Below are 17,145 nucleotides of genomic sequence, written 5' to 3'. Positions count from 1 at the left end.
ACTTTTGAATTATCTGAACTTTAGGATGAACTTAAATATTTCATAAAAAGTTACAATGATCAGTAAAAATAAGCCCAAATAAGGCCCTCGTCGCAACATGTCCTTTCTTGACCTTGTATTTTAAACAAATGTTGGTTCCATGAATTAAATATTATTCTCTCTATGAGATGACAACCTATGCTTGTACAATATGTATCCAGAAATCCAAACTACCAATCGTTGAAATGTGTCTTACTTTTTATTGTTTGTGTTATCACAATACGTATTCGTTCTGAAAGGAAATTCAACTCGAAGTTATGAGGTATATATTTTCAATGTAAATAAGGTACTTATATTTATTAAAATATCAATGCTTTTGTCAATAAAATATATTATACCATGTATTTTTATGTATTTTTCTATTGTAATCAGACCATACACTGCATTCTATTGGACTTCAGTATTTATTGATTATATAAATAGTTGGCAATAAACGAACAGTCACTCTCAATGTTCTTTTTGTCCTAATGAAATGATAGTTTGTTCAATTATGCATTTTCATTTTTATTTATTATACATTTGGACATATTTATACTTTTCAAAAATTGTTATGTTGTAAACAAGTAGCACCAGGGAAATTGTTAATGCTAATATTCATAAGTCTAAATACACACATATGTTTTGTGCATTTGCATAACACACCATCTGCTATCAGTATTTTATTTATATACTGTTCCAAAATGAAACTTCATTAATGATGTAACTCAACTAATAAAAATGTCTTATTAAAATTCACATGAAAAAGGTTCCTTCATATGTGTTGGCATTACTCTATAAGACGTTTCCGGACCAGCGACTTAATAATTAACAACTTTATAGGAAAGACAACTCAATTATCCCAACATGGCAATTTATTTTATTCCCTTTTAGAATGCATTGATACTTATTTACCTAACTTAAATACAATTATCTTTTAACTTAAAGTGGATTTACATTTTATATAAACTAATAGTAAGCATCTTTATATAATATGACTGTCATTCGTTAGAAGTTAATGTTAAGGATAATTTCTGCAATATTTGTTTTTATCTAGTGACAGAGAATGCGTTTAACATAATTGACCTGCAAAATGGCATTTTTTAAAAACTGTTTGTCAGCAGTACCATAGAATTAGCAGTCGCCAAACATTGGAAACTCCTCAATGATATGTTTTAATTGTTAATACATGATTGTTTGGATAAAGGGTAATGAACCAAAGTAAAAAATAAGTGATAAGTCATTAAAAGTCTAGGGATAATAGGACCATTTTCAAGCAAATTTATGCCCCTACTGTCTCATATTCAGATTTTCTACATCAATATGTATTAATGTTACTGCATAACTTTTTTTAAAGATTAAGTAATGAACTCTGGAGGAGAGTTGTCTCATTAGAAATCATACCACATCTTCTATTTTTATATTATACAGAAGTGAAAAAAAGAAATGGGCCTTCATTTAACATTATTCTAGTATAATTCAAAGTCCCCAAGGAGGAAATCTGGATATTGTCTATCAAGTTCAAATGCCTTTATTCTTAGTATACTTTTAAGTTGGTCAGTTGTTTAAGGTAGATGGGGTTCTAAATTAAAATCGATAGAATTTTTTAATTATTTGCCAATATGGAGTTTATATCATGTTTTTTTAATATTAAAAGTATGGTTCACGGGGCTTTTTTGTGTGATAGAAAGAAAACAAAACGAATTTTTTTTTAGAGAAGATAGCTGGTATAATGTGCTTTCTGAAAATAAAAATAAAAAATGGGGTCACGGGCCTCATTTTCTTGCTATAAAACAAAATAGATAAATTCCTTACACATTCTTTTATAAAAGTTACATTTATCTCCCCGTATATGGTTATGTCCGAATTTTTTTTTAAATAAAGTTAATTTCTAAGTAAATAAAAAAAAAATTCTGTATTTGAAAAATCTTAAAAGTTATCAAAATAAGATAGAAAACACAATTTTCGTCAGATAGATGAACATTATTACAAATGTATTATAATTCTCTCTCAAAATTTGCACATTTCATTAAAGATCTAGACTGATTGTTTTCTTCTATTTTATCATTCAAGAAGACACCTGATCGACCTTAACAGTATTATTGAGTTAACTCTTAAATTTATTCTACCTCTATTAAAATATTATTCATCAGAAACTTCCATTTTGTATATCGATGCATAAACTTCATCATGTCATGTCTAAGGAAGAGCTCAGTATATCCAAAGACTGTTCTTTCTGAAGGAAATGTTCATATTAGAACTTGGATTAAGGTGCTTTTTGTTACAGGGCTAGTTAGAAATGTAATTATCTATTTTGTAGTAGAAAACACAAAATTCATCTCCATCAGTCACTTGCCAGATTGATTACAAATTGCATATTAATGACAATCGTTGTATCAAAATGTCAAAAAAGAAAGATGTTAATATTTCTTAATTAATAGGAACGTGTATATTGGACATTATGTTGACAATATATGAATTAAAAAGAAAATACACATATAACATGTAAATGTATGTTAATCAATTGTTTGCGTATACGACTTACGAGTTTGAACATCCTATAAGTATCTTCCGCCTATCTGTTATCACAGCAGTATGTCTTATAGATTCAAATTTATTTTGTAGTTTTTTTTTTTTAAATATAACACTAATTCTGTTTGAATGGGCTGAACTATTTCCTTGTTTCAAACGTGACATCGATTTACATTGAGAACATTATCCGGAAATATAAGGGGACATTCTCCCTCGTATCAGCCTTTGACCTTTTAGCACGGTGTTGCTTCACTTTCAGCTGTTCCACATTTAACCTTTTTATGGCCCCGCAACAAAGTTTTACCCTTGTCCGTCATTCCGTCATTCCGTCATTCCGCAACAAACCATTATACGGAATTGTTTTCTAAACGCCTTCAGATATTGGCATATTTTTGGTATGTGAGTTAACCATGATGAGTTACAGATCAAGTTTAAGTTCCCTTCCGCTCCGCTAATTTTTGCTAAAATTACGGGCTTTGGACTTTGATAAATTATTGAAAATCAAAGTTATACGGACTTTTTTTCTAAATGCCTTCAGATATTGGGCTGATTTTTGATATGTGAGTTAACCATGATGAGTTACAGATATAGTATAAGTTTCGTTCCGCTCCGCTAATTTTTGCTAAAATTACGGGCTTTGGACTTTGATAAATTATTGAAAATCAAAGTTATACGGACTTTTTTTCTAAATGCATTCAGATATTGGGCTGATTTTTGGTATGTGACTTAACCATGATGAGTTACAGATCAAGTTTAAGTTTCGTTTTGCTCCGCTAATTTTTGCCGAAATTACGGGCTTTGAACTTTGATAAATTGTTGAAAATCACAGTTATACGGACTTTGTTTCTAAACGCCTTTAGATATTGGGCTGATTTTTGGTATATGAGTTAACCATGATGAGTACAGATCAAGTATAAGTTTAGTTCCGCTCTGCTGATTTTTGCCGAAATTAAGGGTTTAAGACTTTGAAAATTGTTGAAAAACACAGTTATACAGATTTTTTTTCTATACGCCTTCAGATTTGGTGAGACTACCATGATGAGTTACAGATCAAGTTTATGTTTCGTTACGCTATGCTGATTTTCATGTCGTTTCAACACATCTTGTTAGATCTGCAGTACATCCACTTCCTGTTTGCTGATAGTTTGAAAATAATTCACTCATTGATCAAGGAAATTTTTCATCAAACTAGTATTGGTCTTGAGAGCTTGATACTATCCATGCATGTGTGTGTCCACATGTGTTGTTGAAATTGCAGATTTTTCAATTTTTTGAGACGGGGCCATTCGTGTCGTTTCGACACATCTAGTTTCATCTCGGATCCCAAAATGTTTTGTATTCATATATAGCTGTATAAAAAAACTCATTAAAGATACCAGGCTTTTAATTTTGTAAGCCAGTAGCGCGTTTCATCTAATAACACTCATCAGTCAAGCTCGAATAGAAAAAGTTAGAAGGCCAAATCAAATACGAATTTGAAGAGCATAAGATGGTATTTAACAGAGACGATTCAAAACAACTGTAATGTCAAATTACATTTTGACACCCTAAGTAACATTTTAAGAGGACGTGTTAAAATCCCCCAAATCAATTATATATTTGACGACAAAACATTTTTTTTAAGTTGACGAACTTCCTTGTTATGTGAATTGTCTGTTACACAGGAAATTCATTATTAAGCATGTCAATTTGATTTTCCTGTCATAGTACAAACTATATACTTTCCGCTTTCAAAAGATCATTAAATTGCTGAAATACCAATGGCGTGTAGTGCACAGGTTCCATTGTGTTGTCAGTTCTGTGATAACATTAATGAAATTAAATGGAAATGTTTTGATTGCTCTTTGTTACTTTGTGATAAGTGTAAAATCAAGCTGCATTCAAAAGTTTCGTTTGAAAAAGAACACAATATCGTCGATATACGGAATGTAAGTCAAATAAAAGTTTCATCAAATGAGAATTTGGAAAAATATCTGACATTATCATGTCATCTACATTCGTCTAAATCCTGTTGTCTGTTTTGTAAAACATGTGACAATCTTATATGTCCAGTGTGTCTTCTTAAAAACCACAAAGATCACGCGTTGGAACAAATTCACGAGGCTTTCCAAAGGAAAAGGACTGCATTGGAAAAAATAGTAGATAAAATTGATAAAGAATGTCTTGGAATTGTACAGAAGGAACAACAAACTTTCGATGAACTGTGGTCTAAGCATCAGCACCAACAACAAAAGACAAAAGAAAACATACAAGTACAAACAGAAACTTTAACTAGCAAAATACTATCTTACAGTTTGAAAATACTAGAACAACACGACAGCTTCAACAATGGATTGAACGGCATGTTCGAATCAAAGAAAAAAGTCTTAGATCAACATGAACAGGATTTACTAGACAAAAGAAATAAGATTGAAACAATTCTAAATTCAACAAATTTGGCAGAAGTATTTGAACATTCGAAAGGTTTATTTAAAACTCCTGAAATCACAAAACTAGATGTATCAAACGCCATGTTGGGCTTTCTCGGAGGACAACCTTTGGATGAGAATGTACAACAGATGTTTGGGTCTTTAGTAGAAATCCGTCCATTCAAAACTTATACAACAGACTTGCCAGATGTCGGAGTAATAGCATGGCATGGTGATTTCTTATGGGTTGCGAACAAGGAAAAGAAAATTCTTCAGAAAATTAAGCCTGGTCTTAATTTGGAAATTGCATCTTGTACAAATGACATAGAAATTAGTGATTTTTCTATTACACAATCCGGAGAATTGGTACTAAAGCTTTCAAAATCGAACAAATTGAAAATGTTATCCCAAAACGGGAAACAAAAGATACTTCGAGATTTTTCATCCATGAAACCAACGGCTGTCCATGTTTCTGGAGTTGGTGACGTCATTGTTGGTGTTAAAGAAAACGGACCAAATTTTGTTCTTTCTGGAAATAGTAGGCGACAACTCGTAACTCTGACTCCTAGTGGTAAGAATAAGAGTACATTTGAATATGATCAAAATGACAAAAGGTTGTTCACCTATGTGTGGAATATTACGTCCACTAGTTCAGGAGACATATGCGTAATCGATCGGCTTTCTGATGAATTTGATGGTAGGTTAGTTATGCTTGACCACAACGGTCAGCCAAAGTGGGTTTATCGTGGACAATCGAAAGACAGATATATAATTGATGCATTCAAGCCTCGTGACATAATCGCAGTAGAAGATGGGAATATAATAGTAACGGAGAGACTAAATCATTTCCTTTACGTTTTTTCATCATTAGGGCGTCTTCTTGTGCGTATGGTGACATCAGGAATTGATATTTACCTTCCACAATCACTCTGTATTGACACACTTGGAAATCTCTGGATCGGTTGCGGTACTTACAGATGTGAACCTAATCATGCAAAAATCCATCGGACCCAACTCTGTCTTCTGAAATAATATTTTACATTGTCACTTAAATGTGTATAAAATGTATTTGCTATTAACATAACATCACAACTGCAGAAAAATAGTTTTCTTGGCCACAACCCTTAAAATAAGATGTAATCAGTTACTGCTTAAGACGATATATAAAATGACTGATATATTATATTATCTCAAAAACACATAGATATCAAATTTATGACAGACAAAATTTCTCCTGATATAACTGTCATCAGATAAGCTAATTTCAGAATTTTGAAATATCCCCCCAAAAAAAAAAGATTTGAAAAAACAAATGTATGATGAAATAGTTATAGAACTGATAAGAAATGAGCAACTTATAGATATTAAGCTTTATTTAAGTGAACATTTTTGAAATAAAAAAAATAATACTGAACAGAAACGGTTTGTTTCCTCATACACCGGACTCCGTACATGATAAGAGAGCAAATGTTTCTTTTCTTTCGGGTTTGATGTCAGACATTATCACGATCAGAAAGATATGATATTTGTGCTCCAACAAATCGTCATGTCGTTATTGAACTTTGACTGATAATATCTGACCACATGAATACACATAAATAGAAATATGGTGTGTAGGTCAATAATAAAGTTATCCAGCGACAAAAAAAAAGCCATCTAGAGGGCAACATACACTCTTCAACAATATACAGATGTCAAAACAATATGACAGTGTTTTAATCGTCTCATGTATTTAAAAGAAAACAAAAAGAGCAATCTGCAATCAACTCCAAAATCTCCAAATAACAAACTACATAAATTAAGATATGACATAAGACAATGATTACATAAATGTATGTTAAGGAATACATGTTCGTCTTGTTATATTACTTATTGATAGCTATTTGGTCTAATCCAATCGTTGCAAATTCAACAATATAAAATAATTGTAATTACAAAATTTATGTAACGGTTCCTATCTTATCGATATAATCACTTATATAAGTAATGTATCTATAGACCATTCCTCATACGATGTAAGTACATCATAAATATGGGAAACAATTCTAGTTGGAAATTCTTTTGTGTTCTTCTGTCTTTAATGTGTAAGTACATTTAGTTTCCAACATATTACATTACATAATTAATGTTTAAAAAAGGCAGATGTTAAGATCATGTCTACAAATTTAGAGCCATTTGACACATGTTTATCATCACGACCTTTATAGTCGATTCGTGTCAGGATTATGATTGATTATTTATGGATCTGTATGTAATCCTACGTATCAAACTTTGCCTTTTTATTGTCTATTTGTACAAATACTCAACGTAATTCTTAAATACTATCTAGACTAATGTGGGTGAGTAAGCTTTGTAAATGTTCAATGTAAACCTTGTTTAACACTCCGTTTCCATTAGAAATTGTTCGTATACAGAACAAGGAATATGAAAGTAGTTTTCTATAGTTGCTTGATATACCAATATGTTACAGTTTTCCGCGTTAGTTTATGGATATTGAACTTTGACCTTTGATCTTTTATATACTTTAGTACATTCGTTATTGCTGATGGTCTCTTATCTATATGTCTTTGTAACTATCAAAAAGGTCAGTAAAATTTTATCTTTTTGATTTAAAAGGTAAGAAGCTAACAAAAGGGTAACTGATAATAAAAATTTAAACACAACACGATAACACAAAGGTCAAAGGACAAAATGGAGCGAAAAAATGTAAAAGGAACATTGCATTCGGACGAATTATAAAGTGTTGTTTTCATTTTTTTGCTAATAACAGGTAAACATTCTGTAAAAAAATAGAATCAACAGTATTTAACCAATGTTCAAATCACATAAACATAATATGAAAATAATGAGATGTGGTATGATTGTCAATGAGACAACTATCCACCAAAGTTAAAATGAAGTGGTAGTAAGCAAGTATAGGCCACCGCATGCACGGACCTTCAACATGAGAAAAAACCAATACCATATAGTCCGCTATAAAAGTTCCAACATGCAAAACGTGAAGCAATGAAAACAGGAAAACTAAAGGGATAATTTATAACAAGCAATTCACGAAAATCATTTATAACAGACATTAACCAAGGAAAACCACTGTACTACAGGCTCCTGATTTGGGACGGGCACATAAAGAATGCGGCGGGGTCAAAGATGTTTACGAGCGCTCAACACTCCTCTTTCCTGGGGCAATGGGGTAACAGCACAACATAAGATACATTAAGAAGATAGAAATCAAGGTGATAATAAAAAACTGAGGGAATCTCATGATCCCACAAAAAAGGAGCGATACCGGATGCATAGACAGTCTCCTACTATGAATGCATCGCCAGCATTTGGGAATCCCATAGGTTATGAACGAGGAAATAAAGATAAGATTGTGAGAGCGACAAACGAAACATATTCAAGAAACCCACCGGTTAAGTAGCTTCTTTGTTGACTAAACCTTTTAACTAGGAAATCCGAATAGGGAGAACAAACGCGATAAAACTTCATTGTTAAGTAGGAAAGTTATTGTGCTGCTTCAATGACGTTACTTATAAATGAAAAATCACATGGGAAAAAGGAAGTCGTGGTTTTTGTCAACAAGGTGGGGGTAAATAAACTCATCAAAGATATCAGGATGAACATTTTGTACGCCAGACGCGCGTTTTGACTACAAGACTCATCAGTGACGCTCGAATAAAAAAAAATGGCCAAATAAAGGTAACTTTGACCTAGATCTTCTTTCAAATATTGTTTGTAGAAAGGAACATAATGATTTTTTCGTCCATTTTACGTAACGGTTCATCTGAAATACAATGATCAAGGTAAAAATTATTTCTGGATGTTCAAGATTTAGCCAAAATTTTGAAATCTAGGTTAAAACAAGATTATTCATAAGCAATACCTATGAGCGAAAGTATAAACAATATTACCTTTAAACAGTGTTAGTTTCCTTCTCGTCCAATAACACTCTGTACAAAAAAAAAAAAAAAAAAAAAAAAATCATCATAGATATCAAGATTAAAATTGTGTAAGCCAAACGCGCGTTTCACCTACAAAAGACTCTGCAAAAATATGTTGATACCTATCGGAATAAAAGAAAACAAAATATCTAATGAAATTCACTTTCTACTTTTTAATGTATACATGTTCCATCATAATTAAATGAGAAAACCAAATCATATATGGATTTAAAAGCATTATTATGTGCACTTTATCATTTGAATTACTTAAGGCCAACTGAGACTAACTAATTTATCTTCCCTCTTTTGATCTCAACCATCCTTCAAGGATATAATTCAAAACAGTTCTGAAAGATAAGAATCTAGTTCATGAAACAAAACTAACAAATCAAGTAAATTGCATGTGGATTCTTGAACACAAACTGAATACGATGATATTTTGTATTGCAGGTCCGTTACATGTCATTACATTTCTTGTGAGTTCAGGTGGTATGTATATATTTAAAACAAAGAATCTACAATTTATTCTCTTGAAGGCTTAAGACCAAATTTAAAGAGATAAATACATACGAATAAACAGAAAACCAAACAGAAAACTAAAGTTAGGTAGGCTAAAATTCAACAATGACAGCTCCAGCTGTACATAAATGACAATTTTGTTTTATTTAATATGACAGTTTTGTTTTATCTAATATGACAATTTCAAGTTATTTTAAATAATTTGAAAATCAGATTCACATATATTTGCTTACGTAGGTATCTAAATACAATTCCAAGGTCTATTACAATGATAAATTTTATTTGATTGGAAAATTAAACAAAATATAAAAACAAACAAAAGCAAAAGGCAAACGTGTAACCAGTGATGGTAGACTTCGACTCTTTGCTCCTGGTGGGAGGGAAAAGAAGAATTTATATACCTATGGTACCATGACCAACGTGAAGGATCTCTAAAAAAAAAAAGGCCAGCCGCTGAGCCAGCAATATTTAATTAAATATCGGACATACCGGGATCCTCCTTCTCTATAGTGACAGATTCGTATGGGTCTAGGGTAAATGTAAAAAAGTTTTGTAGCAGAGATCATGCCTATACCTACCTCTTGTACGACAGACCACGTGGAAGAATCTCTTAATAAGACCTGTCGGCGAAATTCAAGTCGGACTATGGGACATACCTGGTACCCCTTGTATATGCTTACAGACTAGAACGCTTGAATGTAAGGTATCTGTGGCACGGCATATAAGAGGGGTCGTTCCTACCTCTAATAAAAGTAGATAACACTTTATATATATAAAATTGTATGCGTCCGATGCGCTTTTCTATATTAACTTTTATCAGGAACGCTCAAAGCCGAATATTCGAAAGCCAAGGACCAAACTCACTTGAAGAGCTGTATGACCAAACGGGACCTAAAAATAAATAGCAAAATCCATATTAGGTCAACTTTGCCTGAGGGAGTTGTAATCTTAGTTTCTTAATAATTTCTATATTTATTAACATACAATTTAAGAAATGTATGTTATAAATTATGCCAGTACCGAGGCTCTGACTAGTGAGCTGATGATACACTCGGGGACTTACTTTGTTTAAAAGACATAATATGTTCTTTGCAGACTTTCTAGACTCAATGTTCAGGTTGGTTTAGAGCTTGACATATATGTGTTGGACGCTAGTCTTTCGTTTTAGATAGTATGGTAAGCTTTGGTCTCTTTTTGTGTGTGTTGGTTCGTTGATGTATCCTTACGTATACTTTTTTGTTTTCATTCATAGGACAGGAATTGCCAGAAGAATGTAAATACTTTGCATCATTTCAAGGTATGTTTGGTCCCCTTCATAATATTGAAAAGAAATTATTATTTTTCCTGCTAACTGTGATTGTGTTCTAAACTTTTTGTCGCTTTCTAGAAAACAACATTCACATGTCTGTGATCGTTTCATAAATTTTTGTGAAAAATATGTTCAAATAATGTTTCCAATTTATGGGTAATCCGCTAAAAATACATTGTCACTTTCTATAGATGACGACGGATATGTTCCAATCCGTCCTCTTTTCATCGAATGTGACATACCGAATCAGACTTATCCCCGTATCTGTACTTACTTAATTTAGCCACACGACGACTGCCACACGTGGAGAAGGATCTGTTTACATTTCCCGGGAACATGAGATCACCCTCGGTTTTTGGTGGGGTTTGCGTTGTCAGTTTTGTTTTCTCCTTACACAGGAAAAATTGCAACATATGTTTTTCATATGTTTTCAAAACATATGAAAAACATATGATTTTCATATGTTTTTCATATGTTTGTCCCAAACATATGTTTTTCATATGATTTTAAAAACATATGTTTTTCATATGTTTTCCATATGTTTTTCATATGTTCGAAAACATATGTTTTCATGTCGGGCCTAAACATATGTTTACATATGTTTTCAAACATATGAAAAACATATGTTAAACATATGAAAACATATGTTGCAATTTTTCCTATGTATGAGATACTATGGGCAATTGAAATCTATACCGTGTTCCTCTATTTGTAGATTAGAAAATGAATTCTTCATTTTTTTGTTCATTCCTGGTGAGGGTGAATCCAGAAATGAATATTTGGAAAGAACTATGAGCACGGTTTATATTCAGATATTTTGTCTTTTGTTTAAGTCAACAATATATTACCAATGAGACTAAAAGGGAGGCGAAAGATACCAAAGGGACATCTAAACTCATAAGTCGAAAATATACTGACAACGCTATGGCAAAAAAAGAAAAGACAAAAAGGACAAACAACATTACACAAAACACAACATAGAAAATTAAGGACTGAGCAACACGAAACCCACCAAAAACCGGGGGTGATTTCAGGTGCTCATCAAAGATACTACGCTAGTAATGTAAATGTCATTGACGACTGGTTTTTCAATCTTGCAAGTAAATGTGGATTTAGACTTTTGAAATTATCTTGAAGTTCAATACATTTTTCTTTCCTTTCCTATTTGTTAGTGAATTAGTAAATTAAATATGTTTATTTAGCTATGTGAGTTGTTCCTATTATGTTATATAGATGCAGTTGAAAGTATAAAAAGAATATTGAAAAATAACGAATATTTACGTAAGTATACGAATATTGCTCTGTACAATGTATAAGAAGTTTTATTTTATGTTGTTTTCAACTTTTTTTCTGTGTTAAAATTGGCCAAAAAAGCAAGTTAGATAAGAATTCTACATATTACAAACTACAACTGTTATGTGGGTCAAGTAAAAAATTCGGCTAACAGATTTACTTGATAGCTGTTTGAATCATCGGACATAATATGTTTGATTGCAGTTTATACGGATGTAAAAATAAGAATTTAAGACATAGAATCTGTTAGAAAAAGAGAGGCGAAAGATACCAAAGGGACATTCAAATTCATAAGTCGAAAATAAACTGACAACGCCATGGCAAACATAAAGAAAAAGACCAAATGACAAACAACAGTATATAAAAGACAACATAGAAATCTAAAGACTGAGCAGCACGAACCTCACCATAAACCGGGGGTGATATCAGGTGCTCCGGAAGGATTGATTATCATTAGAATGATTTTATTTTATTCAATTTTTCAGATTTACAAGTAGCAAGTAACTTTGCAAAATCGCTTATAGATTTGCCATTAGGTTAGTGTATTACTTTAACGAATCGGTCGAATCTAACGATTTGAATAAAAAATTACAAAACTCAAACTTACAAATTAGTTTTTTTTAAATCACAACGTACTCAGGTGAGCTGAAATATGAATAGACACACTGGGGAAAAATATTAACAAAACGTTGTCAGACATCTCAGCTGGATCTGTTCGAAGTAATTCTATGAAAGGACCCCAAATTCAAATCATTAAATTCAATACATATTTTGGTGCGTGTTTCTGTTGTCATCAGGATAAATTGTCTTGCAGAACGGACATTTGAATATTTGCCGTAATAAACAAGTTAAATTAAGTGACAGAATATACATTTTTCCAACTCACGTATGATACTTGAGTTGTGGTCCCATTTACTCATTGTCTCATAAATCGATTTATGATATTCAATTTTCTGTAAAATAAGGTTGGCCCCTCCCCAATGAACTTATTTTATTATCGTTGTTTTCCTTTAGCAAAATGTATCAGTATCTTAAAAGAGATGCTAAAGATACTAAAGGGACGCTGAAACTCATTAGTCGAAAACAAACTTACAAGGTTATGGCAAAAAAAAACGATCATAAGACAAACAACAGTATACAAAACACAACGCAGAAAATCAAAGACTGAGCAACACAAATCCCACCAAAAACCGGAGGTGATCTTTATTGTTATTCCATGTAATCATATATAATAAGGTCTAATCGGTACTTATAATAATATTATCAAGATTAATAATTAATTGTTTACATTCATTCATTAATCATCCATCATTTAAATGAAAGAAGATGTTTAATGTTGATTTGTTTACTTTTTGCAGAGACAGAAGAAACGGAGTACAATAAAGCAATAATCGGTATAGTACATTTCGCATTTGTTACCGTATATAAAAGAACCCAGATACTTATTCGACAACAGATCACATACACTAAGCGCTTAGTGTTGTTTTCATTTTTTAAAGGAGAATGCATTAAACGTCGCACTTCACATAATGATATTTCAGAAAAAATATTGTTGATTGTAACAAAGCTTGAATTTGTTATTATATCACCATAGAGCTAACAATTTACGTTGCTGTGTATACTAATATTCTGTTACATGTCAAGTGTCATTAATTTACATTTTCATTCTAGGTGGAAGTATTTAAATTTATATATTCCCCCTAAGGGGAAGTACCTAAATTCACTTATTCCATAAGGAAATGCTATATGATTGCAAAAATGACTATCCACAAACAAACCAATGACAGGGATTAAACAACTACGTGTCACCGTTATGCCTTCAACAATGAGCAAAACCCATACCGTAAAACGAGCTATAAAAGGTTCCGGATGACAATATGTGAACAATACAAAAGAGAAAACTAATAGCTGGATTAAAGATAATAACATTAACATCAAACGAAAAAAAAGGATGACATACGACAACCAAGGACAAACGCCATACTACTGGTTTCTGGCTTGGGACAGGCAAATAAAGACTGGTGCTAGGTTAAACGTGATTCTGGGAGCTCAACCATACCATTACTTGAAACTGTGATGTAACAGCACACCATTAGAACTAACTGTCAAATATTATTTGGAAAGGCCTTGTCTCATCAACTCGGTATTAAGAACAAAACAACTAAAAGAAGACGAAAGACCCAAAGTACACATCTAAGAGTACTATAGCTAGCAGTCACTGAAAGCTAGTTAAAAGCCCAATTTAAACTAATGAATATACCATGTGCTGTCGGTTGAATATTAATCAGTAAATCTCCAACGGAGTTAGTGTAAAAAATGTCTTTGTGCATTGCTAAGATATAAAAGAGAGACGAAAGATAGCAAAGGAATATTCAAACTCATAAGTCGAAAACAAACTGACAATGCCATGGCAAAAAACGAAAAACGGCCAAAAAACAAACAACAGTACACAAAACACATCATAGAAAACTAAAGACTGAGCAACACGAGCCCCAACAAAAACCGAGGGTGATCGCATGTGCTCCGGAAGGTTAAGAAGATCCTGCTCCACATGTGGAATCCGTTGTGTTGCTCATGTAAGTACAAACCTAGTGATAAGTCTAATTCGGTAGGTTAGATAAATATCATCTGGATGTAGGACCATAAGTATTTATAACTGGATAACAATGCATGTTTTTTTATATATAAATCTAATGAAATAAAAATCGATATTAGTACCGATAAAGACCATATGCAAAAATTGAACTACAATGTTAAATAGATAACCTTTAAGAACAAGATTATCAAATGCCGACTAGGTTTACATGAAACACATCTTAATTTCCAAGCTATATAAATTAATTTATACTTTGAATTTACATATTCCATCTCATGTGAAGTAGCTTAAATTAATTTATGAAGGGGCCTCGGTGAGGGGGGATAGGAGGGGTCCTGATCCCGAAATCCCGGGCTTAAAAACATGGAATCCCGAGGTCCTGAATTTAAAAAAATTTAAATCCCGACATCCCGAAATTCGAAAAAAGAATTCCCGGGTCCCGAAAGGATCAATCCCGAAATCCCGAGCTTAAAAACACCCGATCCCGGAGTCCCCCCCCCCCTCCCCCCCCCCCCCCCACCCCCTCGGTGGCCTAGTCGTCTAAGCAGTTCTTCATATACAATATTCACTAGCCTATCAACACTGATATTGTGAATTCGAACACCTCGTGACAGGTGTTGGCAACTCCTATTCTTATTGACTAGAATTGTTCTTGCCGATAACAAAATGATAGGATATGAAATCGAATACCACAAAGAAAAGTTGGATATTGAATAATTCATTTTTTCAAAATTTATAGATCCAAACACTATGTCAGTATAGATAATTCATTTTCATTCAAAGTCAATAGCTCATTTAAAAAAAAATAATTTGTATTGAAGGTTCAGCTGCCAAAGACTTCTATACTTTAGTAGAGGATTTAGAGACGATCCATAATTATAGACATGATACATGTTTAAGGTTGATTATTGATGAATTATCTGTTTGTAAGTAGTACAGCATAAACTCGTCATATATATATATAGATTCCACCACTGCATCAAGTGTGTAACGATATTTCCCCACTCGAGACAGTTTAATTTTAAAATTTAAAACTTGCCGAGTTTTTTAAATATTTAAAATTTAACTGTCGAGAGTTGAGAAATATCGTAATTCACGAGATGTAGTGGTGGAGTCTGTTTCTCTAATGATTTTAAGATGATATAGATCTAAACAAAGTTTATCCTCGATCGAGAAATGTGAAAAAGCATGAAAATTAGAGAAAACCGGATTAAAATTTTGTACGTCAGACGCACGTTTCGTCTACAAAAGACGCCATGGCATCAGTGACGCTCTAATAAATAAAGTTAAAAAGGCAAATAAATACGAGGTTGAAAAGCTTTGAGAACCCTAAATTCCGAAAGGTTTTGCAAAATACAGCTAAGGTGATATATTTCAGAAAAGTTTTTTGTTATGTTTTTTCTGAGAAAATTGTATATTACAGACCTACATGTACTTCGGATGATGAAATTGTTTCATACAAATATCTGTATTTTAGTCGCAAAATTTCTATAATGGTGCATTATAATTCCGTGACCGAATACAAGATTTCATTTTTCACTAAGAGGTAACTGTCGCATCTTCAAATTAATTCACTTTGTCAATTACGGCCAGTAGCCCTTCTCGAGGGTTTTTTGTATATTAATAATGTCTGCACTTATGTTTTCTCTCTGCAGATGTAAAAAGATACCAGTATGATATCTGCACGCAGTATAAGACAGAGATGTCTAGTTACTTTTCTACAGATAATATAAATTGTCTTCCGCCAGGTAAATCTTCAGTTCTTATAGATTTCTATTGCAAGGTTGTTTTTTTTTTTTTGTGGGGGTGGGGTGGAGGGTGTTACAAATAGTTGAAAATAAGGCAGTTCACATAAAAAATAAACAATTAAACCAGGCTTAATCCACCATTTTCTACATTTATATAAGGAAATGCCAGTACAAAGTCAGGATTATGACAGTTGTTTTGCATTCGTTTGATGTGTTTGAGCTTTTAATTTTGTCATTTCATAAGGGACTTTCCGTTTTGAATTTCATTAGAGTTCAGTATTTTTGTTATTTTACTTTTTGCATTGAAAAACAAATATGATTATCCTAAAAACTATCAGAGATTGAAATTGCGCTTGGGACTGATACATTTGTCTATTGTATCAAAATTGCACAATCTAAGTGTTTTTGTACTTCATATGAAAACTGTTTAGCAGTACAATGTTAAATGTTCAGAGTACAAGAAATTATGGTATCATAATTTTTGAGTCTTGTAGTATTTAACATTTTTTTTTATCTTTCTTATAAGTTTTTTTTATTGATTTTTAAGAGGAGGTTAAATATTTATCCGTTAATAACACAAAGAAACTCACTAAAGATACAAGGCTTTCAGGTAAGGGTGAAGGTTGGCGCCTGTTAACACGTTTAAACCCGCTGCATTTGTATGCACCTGTCCTAAGTCAGGAGCCTGTTGATCAATGGTTGTCGTTTGTTGGTGTGGTTCATAAGTGTTTCTCGTTTCTCGTTTTTTTATAAAGATTAGACCGTTGGTTTTCCTGTTTGAATT

At 32.4% G+C, this 17,145-nt stretch overlaps 1 protein-coding gene across 2 annotated transcripts in view; it reads left to right on the top strand.

Annotated features, from left to right (window-relative positions):
- The window catches only part of LOC127715277 (sodium- and chloride-dependent glycine transporter 1-like), a 39,362-nt gene that overhangs the window by 19,711 nt on the left and 2,506 nt on the right, over window positions 1-17,145 (top strand). Inside the window, exons 16-22 of one of the 2 annotated variants that reach the window (XM_052221315.1) lie at window positions 9,347-9,385; window positions 10,668-10,712; window positions 11,958-12,005; window positions 12,503-12,553; window positions 13,376-13,411; window positions 15,435-15,539; window positions 16,269-16,361. Coding sequence is in view for 1 of the 2 variants with exons in the window: in XM_052221316.1 (XP_052077276.1) it covers window positions 4,308-5,987 (1,680 nt within the window). In the remaining variant the exon portion in view is untranslated. Of the gene's footprint in view, window positions 1-3,566; window positions 6,966-9,346; window positions 9,386-10,667; window positions 10,713-11,957; window positions 12,006-12,502; window positions 12,554-13,375; window positions 13,412-15,434; window positions 15,540-16,268; window positions 16,362-17,145 lie in introns of those variants that run through there. The other variant, XM_052221316.1, reaches the window with a different exon arrangement.

Source organism: Mytilus californianus, unplaced genomic scaffold (genome assembly GCF_021869535.1).
Source record: "Mytilus californianus isolate M0D057914Y unplaced genomic scaffold, xbMytCali1.0.p SCAF_9, whole genome shotgun sequence".
In the NCBI taxonomy this organism is placed as follows: domain Eukaryota; kingdom Metazoa; phylum Mollusca; class Bivalvia; order Mytilida; family Mytilidae; genus Mytilus; species Mytilus californianus.
This window is presented reverse-complemented; position numbering and strand designations above follow the sequence as displayed.